We start from the raw sequence: 19,986 nt of genomic DNA, 5'->3' as shown, positions 1-19,986 counted from the left end.
TAGAGCTGTTAAACGTTTGCGTTGCCTAAGCCAAAAAAAGGCTTTAAATGTAATTGTAATTCCTTATTTTTGCAAGATGATGTAGTATGCTGTGTGAAAAGGCTTCAGTGTAATACAAACACCTATTTAGCTGCTACTTTGGTACAGAAACTGCCTCATCAGGAAGTCAGAGGCTCGTGAAAAGCAAAATGGTAACGTTCAGATGTGTAGAACAAGAAGTCATTGTGGTTTTCTGCATGCACAGGGTCCTCGGCTGTGGGTTCTAGTTCAGGTGCATCAAACAGCCCATCTCCCTGGCCTCAGTCATCAAAGCATAAAAAGCTCCATCTGTGTAACCACCCTTTCAAAAATAAAATGCCTCTGTTTCGGTGTAAACTCTTCATCTGTATATGGAAGTTATGCTTTCTGTCACCAACTTGCAATGAAAGTTGGGGCTGCTTATTTTTAAGGTAATACCATGTAATTTGTCTGAAGGCAGTAAAGAGGGTAATTTGAAAGGAATCCTGACTGCAGAGTTCTCTGTATCAGAACTGTACTTTTGCCACATTGTACCAGTATTGTACAAAAGGGGTATTGTCTTTGTTTTCCTACCTGTACTTTTGCAAGGCACTCCCTGAAGACACAAATAGGTAGTGCTGTGGCTAATGAACACCTAATGTTCTACCTTGCTTTTGTTGTATTGTTTTAAGGCTTCATACATCGCAGGCTGTATAAATAATCTTCTAATCTGAGCGTGAAATCGAAAGTGTCCCTTTTGAACAAAGCGTACAGTTTGTAGTAACATCCAAAGTGCGAGTACAGCCAAAAACTCATGCAGAAAGCTGCAAATCAATCTTAAGCAGCTCATGTGAGTCACTTTCACGGGTAGTTCAGCCAATGGAGCAAGTACAACCTGTAGGGTTTGGCTCTCGTGCTGCCGGGGCGGTGAACGGAGGAGCTGTGCCTTGTGCACGGCTGTGCGCATCGTCACTGGTATTACCCGAGAGCTGACGTGGAGGACATGGGTGGTTAAGGGGGTGTAGGCTGCATGTAAATGTAGCTCTGTAACTGGTGAAGAACTTTCTCAGCTAATTAAGGTTAGAGATAATATTGCAGTGACAGTTTTAAAATAGATGCCTTGTGCTAAAAGACAAATGTTTTCAGCTTCCCACATGCGGTCTGAATTACATCATGTATAATCTGTAGGAGGCTATCGTGGTTTCCTTAGGGGGAGGATCAGCTGTTACTTTTTGTAACTGAAAAAAATGCTGGATTTCGTTATTTTTTTTTATTCCAGGGGAATATTTTCAGAATTGATTTTTGTCAATCTGTCGGACTGGATCATTAGATGTTACATAAATCTTCCAGGTATAATACACGCAGCCACCTTCTCATCCCATCAACAGCAGTTCACAATAACAGGACTGAAGCTAGATTGAAATCAAGCCCTTGTGCTTAGGTGGTTTTTTCCACGTTCTGAACAGGAATGCTATTTTTGAGTACTGTCATAAAGTACAGATTTTCATATAGGCACCTATAATAGAAGTCTTGTTCTAAAACACTTGCCTTGTTCATTGAGCAGGGTTGCTTGTCCTCACAGTGCTGTTCCTGACTTTCCTAAAATTGCTGAGAACTGCTCAGGTTTGCTTTTGAGGCTGAAACAGAATTTGAAGCAGGACACTGGGTGTTTCCGACTGAAACTGCTGTTTCTTAGAGTGGAAAAAGTTAGCTGTAGGTTTGCTCCTGTGTGTCAAGTTAATGCTCCTTTGAAAGATGTCTACAGACAATGTGCTATTTTTTTGGTGTGTGTGCTGTGACTCTTGCATGACTTGTTTCCAGGATGACCAGCCTAGTAATGACAGATGTTCATGGTAAAAAGATGCTTTCATTCTGTTCATGAGAATGAAAACCCCTCTATTGAGACCTTACAGATGTTCTCAAGGCACAGCAGCAGATAGTTGTTTGCATTGTTTCATGCTTGGTATTCCGTGCAGGAGAGTCTGCTTGCTCATTTCAGAGCTTGGCCTTGTTGTCTTATTTTCAATGTTTTTCATATCATAAGGCAGTCTTATGTTTATAGTGGATGACTAAGCTTATTCAGAGGTTATAAAAGAAAAGCTGAACAGTATAGAGTAGTGAAAGAATAAGCCATGCAAAAGGCTGGGCTGATTTTCCACACTCCCAAGGCTATTTTTGTGTGTGTGTGTGTGTACTGAAAAACTCCCTTTCTAGAAAGGAGAAAATGATCTAATTTCCTTAGAAAGGTAAAGCAGGGCTACTGAGCTAAAGTGATAATGCAATTTGAATATATAAGGGCTTCATCCCTATACCTTTCCTGGGCATCTGTAGTGAAGGATGTAAACTGTAGACTGTCTAATCTGTCTAATCTCAAGTGGAATATAAAACCTGCAGAACTTCCAGGTATGTATATGAAGGAAATATGATCTCGTTTTTAAGTGGAAACTCGCAGAAGTGTGAAAACTATGGTTGATAAACACATACTCTTCTGCATCCGCTTTTGCCCAGGTGATCACTTCAAGAAAAAATATTTTAATAAAAACTTCCAAACAGATTGTTAAGAAAAACAGTTAAAGGAGAGTAACTTTCCAGTGCTGGTTCAACCATTATGTAGAAGGAAGTGATTTCTTAATCTTTGTCTCAGCTTTCAGAAACAATACTGACGCAAGGAGCTAATGCCTTGTTGCTTGCACCAGTAGAGATCAGCGGTAACATCACTGATGCTGCTTGTGAAATCTGGCAACCTGGACTTGATGGGCACTCATAATCAAACAAGAAGCTGATCTGCTGGGAATTACTTTGTTGGGTCTTTTATGGTTTGGTTTTCTTCTCTGTCACTACTAATTGCCTCTTCCTTCTTGCAAATATCTTCATCTTGACAAATACTCTGCATGGATCCTTTTTGTCTCACAGTGACTTTAACTTTGATACTCTGTTCCTTTAAATCTGGAAGTTAAGATTTTTGCCTTTGAAGGAATGAGACTTAACCATAGAAAACAATATGCAGCACTGAAATACTGTGCATGCATTCAGAGGAATTTGGCTTCTGAGTTTACAGTTGTGAGATTGACGAGTGGAAATTGGAGTGCTAAAGAGCTTAAATGTGTAAATGGATATTGGCAAACTTGGGTCCTACTTGTTTTTTGTCAGGTGACTGCACTATTCAATGTGAATTCTTTGTGTGAAGGACAGTATGAGGTTTTAAATCAAAACGAAGCTATAGACAGTAATGTGTAAATCTCGGGAGGATAAGGATGAAGTTTTGTTTCATTGGTAATAGAGCTACTCATAATTTGTCTAACTGATCAAAAGTGCACCTGTGGTGTATATTTCAGTTGCATGATAAAATTATGTTGGACTTTCTAAAATTAATTGCATTCTTAGCATAATTTAACTTGGGAGGTTTTCTGGTCCAGCTGCCCTACTCAAAGTGGGACTGGACTGCATTAGGTCGGGGTGTTCAGAGCCATGTGCAGCTGAGGTTTGAGTATCTCCAAGGATGGAGATGCCATCACTGCTCTGGATTGTTTTCTCTCTAATAGCTAATCAGGATTTTCTGTGTTGCAGCTTGTGTGTTGCCTCTTGTCCTGTAACTGCATACCTGTCAGAAGGAGCGTGTTATATTTGGTCTGTGTTCCCCCTTGATCTAACACAGAATTGCAGAGGGAAGAGCTGGGTATGAGAACTGCAAGGATAGCAAATGGAGAACTACAAATAGCAAATTGTATAAGAAAATAAGAACATCAGTAGACAAGCTGTCTTGTGCTTTATTTCTAAAAGCCAAAAAAATTCCAAACTTTAGAATACGTAGATATAGAGCATAAGGATAATATTATAAAAATGGGGAAAAAATGCCATTTTTGATTCTGAATCAGCATATTTTTATTTTAATATACTCATTGACAGAGGACTTCTTTTTATATTGTGAAAGTGGGGTTTTAATGCAGTATTTTAGAAAAGGGCTAGTCTGGCACTAGCTGCAGTTGCTAGCAGCCTATAATGCTGGCTCTGTGTTTAGAAAATGATGGTAATTTATTACAAAGAGACTTTTATTCTAGTATTTTTAGCTCACAGCCGAGTGTTTAATGAACCTCTGCTTGGGCTCATTGAATTCATGTTCTCCCCTCCCCCTGGCCCATTTTAACCATTAAGATACTGCTGCTCTTGCTGCAATTCCAAAAGCTGTGCTGGATCTACTGAATAGTGAGCTTACTCACAAGGTGCTGTGCCTTAGTGCAAACAAAACCTGAAGATTTTCTGTAGAAGCCACCAAAGACTGTTGTATGTATGAGTTGTGTATGAGTCTCAAGATCCAAAAAGGCAGCTGAATATTTGAGGGTGGCTGGTAAGCTAAGGATGATAGTTCAAAACCAACCAAAATTCATTCTCTGTCCCTCACTGAAAATGGCACGTTCCGTGAAAGTGGGCAGATTCTCAAACTCTTCATCTACTCTGAAGCACGGTTTGTGAGGTCTTCCCAGGGAGTAGTCTGCCTCTAGATTCAGACTCTAGTGTGTGAGTGTGACAGGAGAGAGTACAATGATATGGCTTTTCCTTCTTTCCTTCTATTAATCTTGAATGATTGCATTCAAGATGCAATCAGAAATTTGTGGCTTGCTTTCTGCCATAGCAATCTTTGGCCTTCTGTGACTCAAGTGAATATTGAAGAACAAGAAGGCTTGTAAGAAACTGGATTTCCATTCCTAAACAAATATTAAATACTTTTTCCAGTTTCGAAGTTACCTCTTCTGCCCAGAGAGGTTGTGCATCCAAGTCTCATCCCCAGGAAGTGCTCAAGGCCAGCTTGGACGGGGCTTTGAGTTACCTGGTCTAGTGGAAGGTGCCCCTACCCGTGGCAGGGGGTTGGAACTAGATGATCTTTAAGGTCCCTTCCAACCCAAACCATTCTATGGTAACACAACTGTGACACACACAGTATTGTGCAGGTTACCTTCATTGAGCTTTCTCCCATTTCCAGAGGAACCATTTAAGAATAAAAAGGTATTACTTATAGATGAGTTCTTCTTGTTGCAGTTGCCTATTGAGACTGAAAGACACTAGCTGGTACCCATTGTGGCTTTGTGCTAACCTCTTTCCCAACCATGTAATGCCTTTCTGAAACTCTTTAATCTTTCCTGTAAGTTGCTTTGCTCACACAATCTTTTCAACTCTAGAATACAGGACTGTGCAGAAGTAGAGGTTTTGAGGCTTAGGTCTCTTCTCTGTAGCAGAAGCAGAGATCTTGACCAGAAATTTGCCACTGTTGGTTCTGTGATTTTGGAAGAATGTTGAGTGGGGCTGGATCTTGTTATTAACACTTTATTCCTTATTAGAGTTGAAGGTTCTTTGGAGGAATTTAAACAGTCTGTTGTTCAGAGCCTACTCCAGTGAAGCATATTGGAAGAATATAATTAATCTTTGTTATTTCTGGGACTGAAATAAGTCTTCCCTTGGGGTACAGTGCATCAGACAGGTCATAGTGGGTGAGAAGTAGTGTGTACGTTGCACTGATTAGGGTTTATTTAGGAGTGCTGAATTTGGTATGTGATTGGGTTGAAGTTAACTGGGTGTTAGGAGTTGTCAAAGTGGTGTGTACAGTTCATAAATGTTCTGAGATAGATTAAAAAAAATCAAGTTCAAATATTCAAGCCATGCTCTTGAAAGTGTACGAGCAAGATGTTTTACTAAGGATAGCTCTAGATTCCTTAACTCTTGAACCTTCCTTAAGTCAAATAAGAAGTGAGCTTCCATGGTATGGGCTGGTCCCAAAATAAACTTGGCTGGTTTTCTTTAAATGTGAAACAAAAAGTGTATGAAGAAGGTGTTTAGCATTAGATGTTGTACACTTTTCCTTATACTAAGATCTTCTAGTTAACTTCTTGCATTGCTGAAGTCTGTCACTTGGAATTATTTGCCCCTTCTGTGTATGGTTTCTGCTCAGTTACCTCTTCCAAGGAGGTTAGGGGCCAGCTGGTCAGATAACTCTTCAAAGCAGAGTCTCCTTCAGCAGTTCATATATAATTACTTTTACTGAGAGTCAGAAGCTGACTCTGACTGGGAGTTGTATTTTGTTTTTTAGCTATCCATGAAGTTTATTTCGGGTGAAGAGAGGAGAAGCTACATCAAAGCTTTTCTTGTACTAAAAGTTAGAAAGCAAAAGTTAAACGTTGTTTTTGATGCTTACCTTCCCACCTTCTCTAAATGAATGAATTATCTCTTTATCAAATACCATAGTGTTAGGTAGATACTATTCAAATCTTTTTTTACCCTGTCATGGTATTTACTACTCCTGTGCCATTTCCTAATGGGTGGTGCTATAGATTTCATATCAGTATTTCTTCCAAGTTGTTAAATGTCAATTCAAAAGACAATTATGTATTCTAGCAAAGAAATGCGAAGCATTGAATGCAAAATGCAATGGCCAGGACAAAATTAGTTGTATGTGGAGAAGCCTGAATTGCAGGGAAGGCTGCTGAGGAGGTCAATATTCAAGTAGGAAATAGGTTAATCATTTGGGGAGGAGATGAAAACATGAGGAGCTGTTTTTAGAAGACAATATACAAGCAGCTATGATGACGATTATTTTACAATAAAGCAAAACAAGAAATTCTTAAGTTGATTACAAAAATAATTTATAGAATTGTTTTTATCCAGGTCAATACCTAAGATTTATACTTGCTTCTTAAGTAGAAATACTTCCAAATGGAGATGTGGCCTGAGAACCAAGCATTTTTAAACACTTAAAGCTGTAGAGTTTGGTATTAATGTCAGTAAATCACACCTGCTGTGTCTTCAAAGGCACATGGTTTCAGGAAATTGCTGGTGTGGTGCTACAAGGTGGAGTTGTGATGCTGGAAGGGAAGGAAGGCCACAGGTGGTCAGAGCAACCATGAAAATGGTGAACAGTGTAGTGGGGCTGCATTTATCAGGGATAAAATCTCCACTTTGATGTGTTATGACTTACTGGCATGATAGGAATTTGAGGTCACGTTTTCATAGATAAGCTTGCTTTAAATTCTTCATTTTAGAACGAAGACACCTTGGGCCCAAACTACAGCAGTAAGAGCCCTCACCATCCCAGTTAAGTTACTGCTACACTTGGGTCAGCAATCTAGAAATGCTTTGGAGCAAATCTACAATGCTTTGCTCTCTCCTGTCCTGCTGTTGCTATTCCTGTGTGACAGATGAGGACTGTTGGATCAGTATAAGGCAGTTTCTGCACCAGCTAAATGATGGATACCCTAAAGCTTGAACTGGGATAGCTGCCCAGTGAAAATGCACACTGCTTCCGATGGGGCAAAAACATACTGGTGTAACTGTTGTGTCAACAGGACACAGGCACTTCATAGTAGTGTTGTGCAGATCAGATTTATTACAACGCGCTCACACATCTAGTAGTGGGTCAGGATACTGTTGTAATAATGTCATATGTGTGCGAACCACAAAGAGTCTTCAGTTAACTGCTTGTTTGAAGCACTGTGAAATCCACAGTACCCGGACTTCAGAACAAAGAAGAGATTTGGAAGATCATGAGAACTGAAAAGAAGAAGAAAGGTTTGGATTTAGCCTCCTGATTGTGTTCTGCAGGCGTCACAGCAAAAGTGTGTAGGACAGTAAGATGTCTTTGCATGTATTTGTGCGAAGGCCTCCCACGTATGTGAGATGGCATGTAAGAAAACATGAAGGAGCACACTGAATTTTCAGAGACCACTGTGAGCTGATTGCAAGTGGGGATCAACATATCCATGCTAAATAAGAAAGAGGTAGATTGAGAAGAGATGTTGAAGGCCAAGCTTCTCTGAAGGAACAGAGAGGATCAGGTGAGGGTAGAGATCACATCACTAAAGGGATCTTTGCTTTGGCTTCTGAACAAATATGAGCAGGTTGTCAAGCACTACCACATCCACTTCTTTGTTGTTAGGACGTAAGATGGGGGTAGGTAAAATGTGCATGTTGGCATCTTTTTGGCTAATATCTGTGGTCTGGTTGAGGAAGAAGAAAATGGAGATAAAGCATTGTAGTCATGCAAAGTTGATGATAGGATTCAAGAAATGTAGTCCAAAATGTGTATTTGCGCAGAAGGCAGAACATTAACCATCAGTACTATAAAAGCTTACTATCTTCTTTGTTGGTGTGAAACTTACCTGGGAGTACGAGGGAATGTTCTTATTTCTGTTCAAGAAAGCCTCAAATAGGCGAGCATCAGCTCTGGTCTTTATCCAGCAAGTGCTCTGTCTGGGTAGGTCAGAGGTGTCTGGAAATGTTACTAATGAGAAGCTGTAAAAAATCCTCATGTGAACTGTTTCTCAGAGCAGAAGCATGGCAAAAAATTGCACTTCAAGAGACTGTTCTCATTAAGAATTATGTGGAATTCCTTCAGGAAATCTCCTTCATACAGCTGTTTGCATCACTTCTGTTTCTAGCTGAACATGAGACGGTCACATTGCACACCTCAAACTTGTATGATAGACTGTATCAAATTGTGATACAACTTCCTTCCATTTGCAAATCCAGAAGTTTCTTAGAAAGCTCTGAATCACATAGTTTCCATGAACATGTCTACTTCTATGGCCAATGGACCAATCTTGCTTTTGTTGGTTTTTTCTTTAAATTTAATCCCTATGTGGCTCTACTTCTTGGTAGCTGGTTGAACCAAACATTCTAAATGAAGCTGTGAACCATTTATACTAAAAATTAGCATGAAGGAAGACAACTTTGGATGTTTTATCAAGACCATACTATATATTTCTAAGTGCACTTGTGGTTTTTGTGATCTGGTAGTTCTTCTAAGCAATTCAACCTTAATTGTGGGTTTATATGTATGTTTTTAAAATTATTTCAGGCATAACCAAAATATGGAAAACACAAAATACTGTAGTGTATCAGGTGTGCAGGTTTGTGTAACTGATGGATTTGAGTCTTTTCTCTTACATTTAATTTTATCTTTGTTTTTACAGGAAATAATGAACAAAGTGTGCCACAACTCTTGATCAGAGACCTGAAATTTGAGAAGAAGTCATTAGCTAAGCTCATGTTTTCTCCTGATCAAGAAAATCATCCATCAAAAGCACCAGTAAAATATGGTGAATTGATTGTATTAGGGTAAGTGTTTGTGTCTTGGTTGGAAGTGAGAATGAAGGTAGAAATTCAGGGTGCACTTCAAGCAGGTAGAACACAGGTTGTTGTGAGATGATCCCACAACCTACCACTTGAACTCCCTCTTTTGCAGTGTATCTAGTGAGCGTGCAACTGAACAGTGAAGCTGATCAGCTTTTCTTCAATAGCTGAACTCATGTAAGGGGGGAGTGGAAGGAAGGCTGCCTTTTTCAGTGGCAGACAGGCATTATACATTGCAAAATTGCACTGCAGTGTGCATACTGTTTTGTGACGGTGTGAGCACGGAGGTACGACTCTAAATACCTGAGTAGATGTAAGTTGATTTTCAGCTCTTGTGTTCACTGCACGTAAGCATTTTGTGACAAAGGCAGCCAAATTGTGAAGGGTTTCCCAGCTGGTTCCAGGTTGGGCCAAGACAGATAACTAATGTGATTATGTGGAAGGAGAGGTTCCCTAGGACTTTAAAATAAAAGGAGTTTTATAAGAAGCTGACTATAATACCAAAGTGCAAACAGAAGATGTTAATAAAGCAAGTTTGCCGGCTGGCTTTTGTATGTTGACATGTTCAAAGTGAGACTCTGAGGGGTTTTTGATGGATTAAATTGGAGTCTCACAGGACAGCATTATCTATTTCTTATGGGTCTTTATTTCAATCAAAATTCTCCACAATACTAGCTCTCTATCACAGTTTTTGAGTATTTAGAATCTTTCATTTACAGTGTGATGCCATTTAGAGAGAAAGCAGCAGATAGGCATGTAACTGTACTTGTTATCATGTTTGGAACTCAAGTCTTTCACATGTCAGTAGTAGCTTTGAGATTGATCTGGGTAGAATTCCTTGCCCTACAGGTTTTGTGTGTACATACTGTAATCCTTTGGTCATGTTTCAATATTGTGTTTATCAATTCTCAGATTTAAATGTGACTGTTTGGAAATCTGTAATTATTAATACCACACTAGTTAAGAAGACTTCGTGCTTAGAATGAAAGTTCTTGTGGGTCTGTATCTCATGGGAAGCTAAGTAATACAGGAAGATGGACTTTGTTCTTTTCCTGTGCTTTTTTGTTAGGTACAATGGGTCTCTCCCAAATGGAGATAGAGGAAGAAGAAAAAGTAGGTTTGCTTTATTTAAAAGGCCCAAGGCAAATGGGGTGAAACCTAGCACTGTGCATATTGCCTGTACCCCTCAAGCAGCAAAGGTAAGCTCAATTTGTCTAGTTAAGTATAATTTCTCCTGGTGCTGTCTAAAGAGTTGAGTGAAGTCAGTGCTGTTATGCTGAGATGAAATGATGTAAAAAGCATGAAGTTCTGGCTGTGAAAAGTGTAGTTGATGTTTATCCAAGGTTTTTTGGTACCAGTCAGGGCTAGCAAGAAACTTTTCAGCAAAACAAAACTAATGCCCAGTCCTTGCTGTGTCCAGAAAGAAAAATGTTTATTTTTGAAACATGAAGGTTCAAGGCACAGGCCAGTCATGTAAAATGCTTTCTGTTTTGTTTTCCTTCCAAACTCACTGCAGACATCTGGTCTAGACTTCCTGGTTTTGCACTCCCTCATGCTTTAGGGCTAACTTCACTTCACATGAAGCTGACTCTTAAATGATCCTTTGCCAAAGCTCTGTGTGCACTTGCTACTCCATCCAAGGGGGAGTTCCCCGGGGATGAGGACAGGTGGTTTTTGCAGGGCATGTTTTATAGTGCTTGTAATCAGTTTCAGAGTTCCCGTTACAAAGCAGTAAAGGAAGGGCTTAGGTCCTGCAGTTGAATTGTATTTCATGTCAAAACTAATACATTATAACTAAAATATTACCAGGAAATACTTCTATGTTGTGGCAATTCAAGTGTATGTGCAATCATGTTAACAACAACTGGAGCATTTCTACTAAAACCAATGGAATTTGAGAATGCTTAGTGGTTGTTTAGTGATCACCAGTGTCAAGGCCCTTAAATACTATAGTGTTAGGTGTTTGACTCCCTAAATACCTTGACACTTACGAATATTGATTCCTAAATTCAGGGAATGGCATAAAGTATTCTGAAATCAAAGGCATTTTTTTAAACCAAAGTTCTTGTAATAGAATTAAATCTATAGGAGATCTGGGAGGACAACATTTATTTTTACTAATTTCTTACGGTTTTCAAGTAAGTGGTATTTAGAAGCACTTCTAGAAGAATGTTTGTTCCGTTCCCAAGAGGTAGTTGCAGAATGAAAATCTACACTAACTGAAACCTAGACTACTTTGCTGTGATTTCTGCAGCCTATGCTGAGTTTCTCCATTTTACCCTACTACTTGTTATGTTTTTTGTCTATATATCTTACTATTAATCACTGATTTTGGTATGAACTCAGATCCTGGTTTTAGAATGAAGTCCTTAAGGTTTTTTTTTTTTCTGTCCTTGCTTTGCTGTTGAAATTCAGGCTGGGAAGGCCATACTATTCAGTTTTAGCCTTTGCACTCAGTTGTTTGTTCTTTTGTGTAAGGCTAGTGTTGCTTTAACATGAAGCGTGACTAATAATATGTCTAGGTTAGATGTATTTTGTTGCAGCATATGGTGAAGAGACCAGTTTGGTCTGTTGCTGAATCAATCCTGCAGCTTTTTTTAATGACCAGGACTGGTTTTTGTGAAGTTTAACTACAGGTGTGTCACTAACAACCATCTGTTTTAATGCATTAATTGAGCAGAACAGGAGCTTGGTTATATGTATATTGTCTGTATTGCTGCTGTATTCAGTAGAGTTATTATTCACTGGTTCAATAATATTTGGCATTTTGTCTACAGGCAATAAGTAATAAGGACCAACACAGCATATCTTACACTTTGTCTCGGGCCCAGACAGTAGTAGTTGAATACACACATGACAGCAACACAGATATGTTCCAGGTATGTAAAGGAAGTATGTGTATATATAGGTATATATAAGTGTATTCTCACTTTTGGTGATTTCTAACAAGACGTCCTCTCTACAGGCTTTTCCTCTCAGACCTCAAAGTTTGCATGTGTCACTTTCTGCACTTTACTATTCAGAGACGTTTCATTCTGTTTATTCCCAGGCCATCACATGAGGAAGGCTGTATATCTGAGCATCTCTTTTAGGCCTGGTCAGAGGTGAAAGTTGGGGTTCTTTTTGTGACTAATGCATGTGATTATGGTTCTGCCTTTGATTGCCAGTCCGCAAGTCCCATAACCTGTCTCCAAGTCCCTCCTTACAACATGAAGAATAAAGAGCACTATTCTCTTCAAGCACTTGGAACTTTGCTTCTAGCATTTATGAAGGGATTTGGGATTAGCCAGTTGGAGACAGGGTGGAAGAAATACAGTGTGAAAAGACAGGAAAGCTTTTGACAAAACTAATATGAAAAGTATCCCTAACTCCTTTAAGCAAACCCAGAAATAAGTCTAAAGCACTGGGAAACATGGTGAGAGGAGGCCCAATTCTGATGTGCTGGCAGTTCAGAGCAACTTCGCTGCAGTTCCTGTATGTATGAGAAGGAACCACAAACACATCTGCAGCTGTGGTGTATGCTCATATCTTATAATTGTTTCCTGTTTTTCTCAAAAGGAAGGGTTTTGTTTTAGGGGTTTTTTTGTGTGCGCTTTGTTCCTTCTGATTTCCGGGCTGATCTTGCATTGATTTTCTTGTGGTGTCACTAAATTATGGCAAGGAGTTTTGCTGTCACAGCATTTAGCTGTGACGCCACTGCAGGATCTAAGGAGGTGGGAAGTGTTGGTAAGTGGTGGAGGAAGCTGCTCTGCAACTGCAAATACCTACAACAGAGCAAAAGGGCTGTAATGAACTAAGTGCAGCATAAGCTATTGTTTGTGTGAGTGTTCTCTCTTCAGGCATGCTGTGGCATGTATGCTGCTCTAAAATCGCCAGTGGCAGTCCCTGTGTACTGATGGGTTATCCTGACTAAGAAGCAATAGAAAAATACATTCTGACAAAGCAGTTTCAGTCTCATGAAAACTCTCCAGCCTTCACCAAAGAGTGCCGCAGGCTTTTGGGTCTCCTGCCCAGCAGTTAATCAGTCTTAATGTGACCAGCTATGAGAAGAGGCTGAGAGCTCTGGAAGTGAGAGAAGGCTTTAAACCTGGCTACACTGATGTTTGGGAGAGGGATATAACTTCTTTTCCTACTTTATAAGGAAAAGGACACAATGAGTTGACCAGAACAGCAGTGAAACCTATGCAGTTCTATCAAACCCAGGACAGTTGTGTGGGACTGCAAAAGTCATTCTTCCACGCAACCAGAAAATAGGGCACAGCTACTAGAAAAAATGTGATTTTAGTCAGATGTTGCATTCTTGTTGTGTTCTGTGCATGTTAATGTAACCCCTCCCCACCACAAACATCTTGTACCTGCTCTTTCCTGACAGATGTGCTGCTCTCTAGTGCCCCATCAGAGCTGGAGAGTCAGCTCATGCAATCTGATTTTCCTACATCCACACCTCACATAGTCTGGCATTGTTCAGAGTGTTCTGGGCATTCTAAGTGACTGAATATCACACTTTTCCATCTAACTGCTGTTTCCTAGCTGTTTTGGTGCTGCTGCTGCAGCTGGTCCGGCTGACCCGAGTGTAAACTTTCTGATGAGAAGGCTTTCAATGGGAAATTGTCTCAGAATTGACTTAATTACATGATTTTACTTCTCCTTCCTTCACTTGGTTGTACTCAGCCTTCAGAATAGCTTTGTTCACATGGAGGTGAAATAACACATCAATTCAGATTAGGCTTTAGAAACCTGAATTTAGATCGGTGGAGGGAAATCCTTTAAACTAGAATGTCATGAATTTTTCTTGATCGTTTTTAAATGTTTTGAACTTCAGTATTCCTAGACTCAAAGGCAAACTTCTGAAGGTTTTGTTTTGTCTATGTTTGGTTTCTTTAATCCCTTTCCAGATTGGTCGGTCAACGGAAAGCCCTATAGACTTTGTAGTGACAGATACAGTTCCTGGAAGTCAGAGTAACTCAGATACGCAGTCTGTGCAGAGCACTATATCAAGGTTTGCCTGCAGAATCATCTGTGAACGTAACCCTCCTTATACAGCAAGAATATATGCTGCAGGATTTGACTCCTCAAAAAACATCTTTCTTGGGGTAAGGGAACTCTCTTTTTACCTCTGTGTTCAGTGTAGGCTTATTTTTAAGCTAATTCATAGCTCTACTTCAGCCAAATTAAGTTTTCACTGATGTAATTCTCTTAGGAGAAGGCTGCGAAGTGGAAGACATCAGATGGGCAAATGGATGGACTAACCACAAATGGAGTTCTTGTTATGCATCCTCGTAATGGATTTACAGAAGACTCCAAGCCAGGGGTGTGGAGAGAGATATCTGTGTGTGGGAATGTGTTCAGCCTCCGTGAAACCAGATCAGCTCAGCAGAGGGGAAAAATGGTAAGAGCGGTGACCAGTGTTTTATGCAACCTGTTCCAAATGGGTACAACCAGAAGTGGTGAAGCCTGGGATCTGCCTCATGGAGTGTAGATGTCACCTCTATAATTAGTTACACTGACTTCTTACTTGAAAGTGTCTTGCTCAACCTGAGTAACTGATGTTTTATCTGCAAACTAGGACTTAATGGCTTTCCTAAACTCTTCTAGACTACTCTCCTAAGTTGAGTTGCCAGCCTGCTGTGCTCTTCTGCCAACTTCTATGGTCATAGTCATGCCCATGTTTAAAGAGTATTTTCCTCATTCTCCCTCTTGAGTTTATGCTTTTAAGGTTTCCCACTTTTTATAGAATAATAAAGAATAATTATAATGTTATTGACACATGCTATATACCTGGATATCCATTTCCACCTTGGCATTCTGAGTGTTCCTCTTGTTGCCAAAGCATTGCCAACATTACCAGGAGGTAATTGGTTTGATTTGGTATGATTTGGGATCTGTTAGCTAAAAGAAACACTACATGAACACTTATTTAAGTGATGCATTTAGCTGGGAATGCTAACAGCTGACTTTTTTGGGAGGAGAGGAAGGCCATGTGGAAAGGTGGGTTTGAAGAAACAATCTAAAATCTGATGGAGGACTAAACAAGACTAGTCTTGTGCTGTTCCTCCTTATGCATTTCAAGTAACATAGCTGGGTCTGCTGTAGGGATGGAGTTGAGAGAAGTTATTAAGGTTGGAGAGGAGCGTTTCATGCCTTTTTTTTAAGGAACACATTTATCTTAAGAAGCTTTGGTTTGTTGTCTTTCTTTTTTAAAGAAAGCAGAGAGAAGCTGCCACTGGGCACTCTGTGGGTATCTTGTACAGGACAGTCAAGAGCAGCTTGAAACTTTTTGTCTAGCAGATTTCTATTATGAAAGTGCCTTATATTACTCCTCAGGTAACACCTCTCCTTCTCTTTGTCCATCACAAGGTTGAGAATGAAACAAACCAACTCCAGGATGGCTCTCTGATTGACCTGTGTGGAGCAACACTGCTGTGGCGCACTGCGGAAGGGCTTTCACGCACTCCTACTGTCAAGCACCTGGAGGCCCTAAGACAGGAAATAAATGCAGCCAGGCCCCAGTGTCCCGTGGGGTTTAACACCTTGGCGTTTCCCAGCATGAAGAGAAAAGATGTTGTAGATGAAAAGCAGCCATGGGTGTACCTGAACTGTGGCCACGTCCACGGCTACCACAACTGGGGAAACAAGGAGGAGAGAGACGGCAAGGATCGCGAGTGTCCCATGTGCCGCTCTGTGGGCCCGTACGTGCCTCTGTGGCTTGGATGTGAGGCGGGATTTTATGTGGATGCAGGACCTCCAACTCATGCGTTCAGCCCGTGTGGACACGTGTGCTCAGAAAAGACAACTGCATATTGGTCCCAAATTCCTCTTCCTCACGGTACTCACACTTTTCACGCAGCCTGTCCGTTCTGTGCGCATCAGCTGGCTGGTGAGCAAGGCTACATCAGACTCATTTTCCAAGGACCTCTTGACTAACACATGTGTTTCCAAGGACTGCAGTAAATTGATAAGCTAAGAGATCCTGATTTTTTTAAACCAACTGTTTTTCATATTCTCTGGGCTTTGCTGGTTTGCATTAAGATGAAGAATTTGGGGGTTGTTTTTTTTGTTACAGTGGCTAAATCCCTCTCTATTGATAAAAGTCTGGAAATGGAAGAAATGGGGGAGAGAAGAGGGAGAACTCCTGCTTTTTTTGGTTAATATCTACTTCTGAAAAGGTCAAAGAAGTGTTATAGAGTGAACTTCGATGCCTTCCGTTTAATGGTTTTGAATCACATGCCCACAGTATTTGGAAGTTGTTTCATTCTTTTTGTATATGGAGGGTAAATAGTTCCAAGAACATTAGTTTACAGCTTGGATGCAAACATTGTAAAATAGAACGTGTATATTAACTCTTTTCTATTTATCTTTATTATTGAAAACATGTAGAATGTTTAGAGAGTAGCATGGTCATAGTGTGTTACATCCGGCAATTGGATGTGTAGAGTAGCTCTGGGTGGAGAAGAACATGAGATGGAAATGGTAGAAAAATCTTTTAATCTAAAATACTGAGTTCTTAGAATAGTTAAAATGCTTTTAAAACAAAGCTAATGCAAATGATGATGGCATAAAGGTGTGCTTTAACCTTGTTGAAAGGTAGCTAAGGAGGACTTCTTGAAATGTCTTTTTGGTAGGTAGGACTGTACTTAAGATCTGGTTATGAAGAGAAGTATTTACCAGACTCTTTGAATTATGCAACTTAGTCTAGATTAAGGATTTTTTTCTCCCTTCATGCTAACACATCTCTTTATTTAGCATTAGTGATGTTTGTGAGGGGTTTTCCAATGTTAAACGTGAACAAACCTGAAAGATGAGGCTCATTTTTTAACTTGCTGTTTGGGGCAGGGGGTGAGAGGAGAGGTGGATGCACATGTGTGGGGAGCAGGGAGCAATTTGTGAATGGGCCACAGCTGCAGCTTGTGACAGGCTTGTCAGTCAGATGTGGGAGCCACAGGCTTCATGTGCTTGCCTTTACCTTGTTGCAAGGTGCAATAACTCATCTCGGCCACACACGGAACAAAGTCGAAGCCTGGTACCCAAGGGATGCGTGCCTGCATCCTGGCATCCTTGTGCATCCTGTCCCAGTTGGCAGTCTGTTAGGGGAAAGCTAGAGCTGGGACTGCACCGGAGTCACAGACCTCAGTGTGTGTGGTGCTTTGATAAGATCCACTCACGCTGCCGTGGGCTCTAGTAAGTCTCTCTCTGCTCTCCCTACCCATCCTTTCCCCCTATATGCACCAGAAATGGCCAGTGCACTACATCCAGCCTTGCTGCTGACCCACCGTGCTTCATGGCAAATGCACAACCTGACCTTTTTAGGACTGAGTTGAGCTTTTTATGGCCAGCTTCATACTTTGTTCTTTTCTCAACATACATACTGTATAATTGGCAGTAGCAAATTTCTGTACTTTATAGCATAGCTTTAAGTTTTCCTTTCAAAGCTGTTCTAAAGTTTTCTTGGTTTAAAGAGAGACCTATGTTGCTTAGATGTCATGAATTATTTACTTTGACTGTCAATTGTTTCTCCATTTCTAAAAAGAAATTATATATATTGTTTGGTTCACTCAGGAAATGCATGTGTCAGGAAACCTGTATTATAAGTTCATTTAGCTGTCATGTACAAGTAACTGCTGTTACTCCCTGTCCACGGAAATATAACTGATTTTGACATTTTCCAGATAATATGCATTAAGTAATGAAACTTATGCAGCAAGAAATCCCTGTATTGTAGTTGTTCTAATCATTTTATTCAAACTATAGTATACTGTAGTTTAATTTTTATTTGCAAATTAATTTATTCAAACTACGTGAGTAAACACTTTTCAAAAATAGAAAATCTGGGATTTGTCTGTTGCTTTGTTTCCAAGAGGTGGGAAAAGTGGCTGGAGAGGGCCCTTCTGCATCATGTGTCTGTTCCGCACGTGTGGATGAAGATCACAGAAAAGCAACTGTAAAGAGCTTGCATGTTATCCTGGTCATGGATTTGAATGGCTCCTTTCAGATGTGACCTGGTTTATGTTTAACCCTGCTTTAACAAAGGCAAGATTTGTGGTTCAAAAGACATGGTTAAATGATGTCTTCCCCCAGTAGTTACACATAATGAAATGTAAGCATAACCTTTAAATGGCTGGGCTCTTCTAAAATGGCAAGAGCTCTTGGTTCCATCTCCTGCAACATCGGATTGACACATCTTCTCTGGTCCTGGTCTTGTTGACTAAGAGGATATGAAAAATCAGAAAAGGATGTGATGCAAGCTACAAAGCAGAATGAATAATATAAAGAGGAATTGTGAAAGCAGAGAACAGGATGGTAGCAGGCATATGCAAAGCAGGGTGCTCACCCTGGGTCAGAGGCACAGCTGGATGCTGATGTGGAGCCAGCAGAGCTTTTGGGCTTATGCATACCTGACTATAGAGGGGACAAAGAGAGGTTCATGCCCAACACACAACCATCGTTAAGCCTCTGCCCTATTACGATGATGCATTATGTTTTCATTACATTTCTCTACCCCATCCTGCCAAAACAAGAGAAACCCCACAGAAGGTGCAGTCTTTGCAGAACTGGCTGTTTCTCTGGGCAGCATCATGCTGAGATAACCCTTCTGAGCCTGCTCTGTGCTCTTTGCCTATTGTATACTTTTCCTGACCCAAACTGGGCTTGTTAATTCCGTTTTTAACAGGGCAGAACATGGATTCAAATGCCTGAGGCATGGAAATCCCACTGTCAAAAGCAACATAGCAGCAGTCGAGTAGTTTGAGGAACAATTTCCATACTACATGGAAGGTAGCTAAAAGCAGTAGCTTTGAGTGCAGTTCCCTTTTGGAGTTCCCCCTGGGCTTCTGTTCTTAAATAAACAATTTAAATAGAAGGTTTAGTACTCTGTAAACTGTAAAATGAATGTCAGATTAAAAGTAAAATGATCCCTTTGGCTCAACCAGCCGACTGAGGCACTCTGAACTCAGAATCTCTGCTTCTGAACTAATCTGGGAGCCGGGAGAAGTGCAAGAGGTTGCACTGTGCTGGATCTGAGATGATTACAGCTCCACTTGTGTGCAGCCAAAATCAGCCCCTTGAACCTGCAGAAAACCAGCCCCAAATGACATCTGTGGCCTTAACCTGCTTTCAAAGGTTGGTTTGAATGGAAAGAGACATCTACAATAATGGAACGGGATGGATGGGAGATCACCGCAGGTATGAGGAGCGGATGAGGGAATGAGATGAGGTGAGGGCAGGCCTTTTTCTAGCCTTAGAGTTCTGTGCAGACCTGCAGAAGTGCCTCTGGAAATGAGCAGCTCTGCTTTCTGCACTTGGTTTGTGCACAGCCCCTGTTCTGCGCTGCTCTTTGTGTGATGTGTAAAGCAGGTGATTTAATGAGCTAATTTGCTTTTCAGCTGTAGGAAACTGCCTGGATCGAATGCTGGTAAAAGGCAGCAGCTTGGCACAGCAGCTGGGTAACGAAGCCCTTCTTCTTTTCCAAGAGCAGGAGCGGGGCAGCTTGGTGTGTTGACTCAGCAGGGCAGGAGCATGTTGATGGGAGGTTGCTGGGGGCTTTCCCTGCGGAGGCTGTGGATAGCCCAGCACCAACAGAGCCTTCTGTTCCCTTCACTGACTCAGCCACCGGGTTCAAGCAACACCACGGGCATGTGATGTGGCTCCGTGGTGCAGGCTGGGGATGAGGTTTTCTGATCCCACCTGTGCCAGGCTTGTTACACCTGCAAGAATGAGGCTGGTACCCTGAAGGGTTTAACAATGTGATGAATTCACCCCAGCAATCCTCCTCTGCTCGATGGTGCTCTGCAAGTCCCACAGTGACCCTGCTGTGGCATGCTTGATCTCCTTCTGAAGAGACACTTTCCAGGCTGAACTCTAAAAATACATTTCCAA

The 19,986-nt window shown here is 40.9% G+C and overlaps 1 protein-coding gene across 1 annotated transcript; it reads left to right on the top strand.

Annotated features, from left to right (window-relative positions):
* The first annotated feature begins 8,960 nt into the window (after positions 1 to 8,960).
* PELI1 (pellino E3 ubiquitin protein ligase 1) lies at positions 8,961 to 16,729 on the top strand. Its single transcript, XM_010014556.1, has 6 exons — positions 8,961 to 9,099; positions 10,184 to 10,313; positions 11,892 to 11,993; positions 14,010 to 14,207; positions 14,315 to 14,503; positions 15,472 to 16,729. The coding sequence occupies exons 1-6, from the start codon at positions 9,029 to 9,031 to the stop codon at positions 16,036 to 16,038; spliced, it is 1,257 nt and encodes a 418-aa protein (XP_010012858.1). The 5' UTR covers positions 8,961 to 9,028; the 3' UTR covers positions 16,039 to 16,729.
* Positions 16,730 to 19,986: the final 3,257 nt, after the last annotated feature.

This window comes from Nestor notabilis, unplaced genomic scaffold, assembly GCF_000696875.1.
Source record: "Nestor notabilis isolate BGI_N333 unplaced genomic scaffold, ASM69687v1 scaffold1585, whole genome shotgun sequence".
NCBI lineage: Eukaryota > Metazoa > Chordata > Aves > Psittaciformes > Psittacidae > Nestor > Nestor notabilis.
This window is presented reverse-complemented; position numbering and strand designations above follow the sequence as displayed.

Excerpts from the sequence above, each read along its gene's own strand:
- PELI1 (XM_010014556.1), top strand. The coding sequence starts at position 9,029 with ATGTTTTCTCCTGATCAAGAAAATCATCCATCAAAAGCACCAGTAAAA. Across the intron at positions 9,100-10,183 it reads GGTGAATTGATTGTATTAGG|GTACAATGGGTCTCTCCCAA; the intron begins GTAAGTGTTTGT and ends CTTTTTTGTTAG. Across the intron at positions 14,208-14,314 it reads CAAAAAACATCTTTCTTGGG|GAGAAGGCTGCGAAGTGGAA; the intron begins GTAAGGGAACTC and ends TAATTCTCTTAG.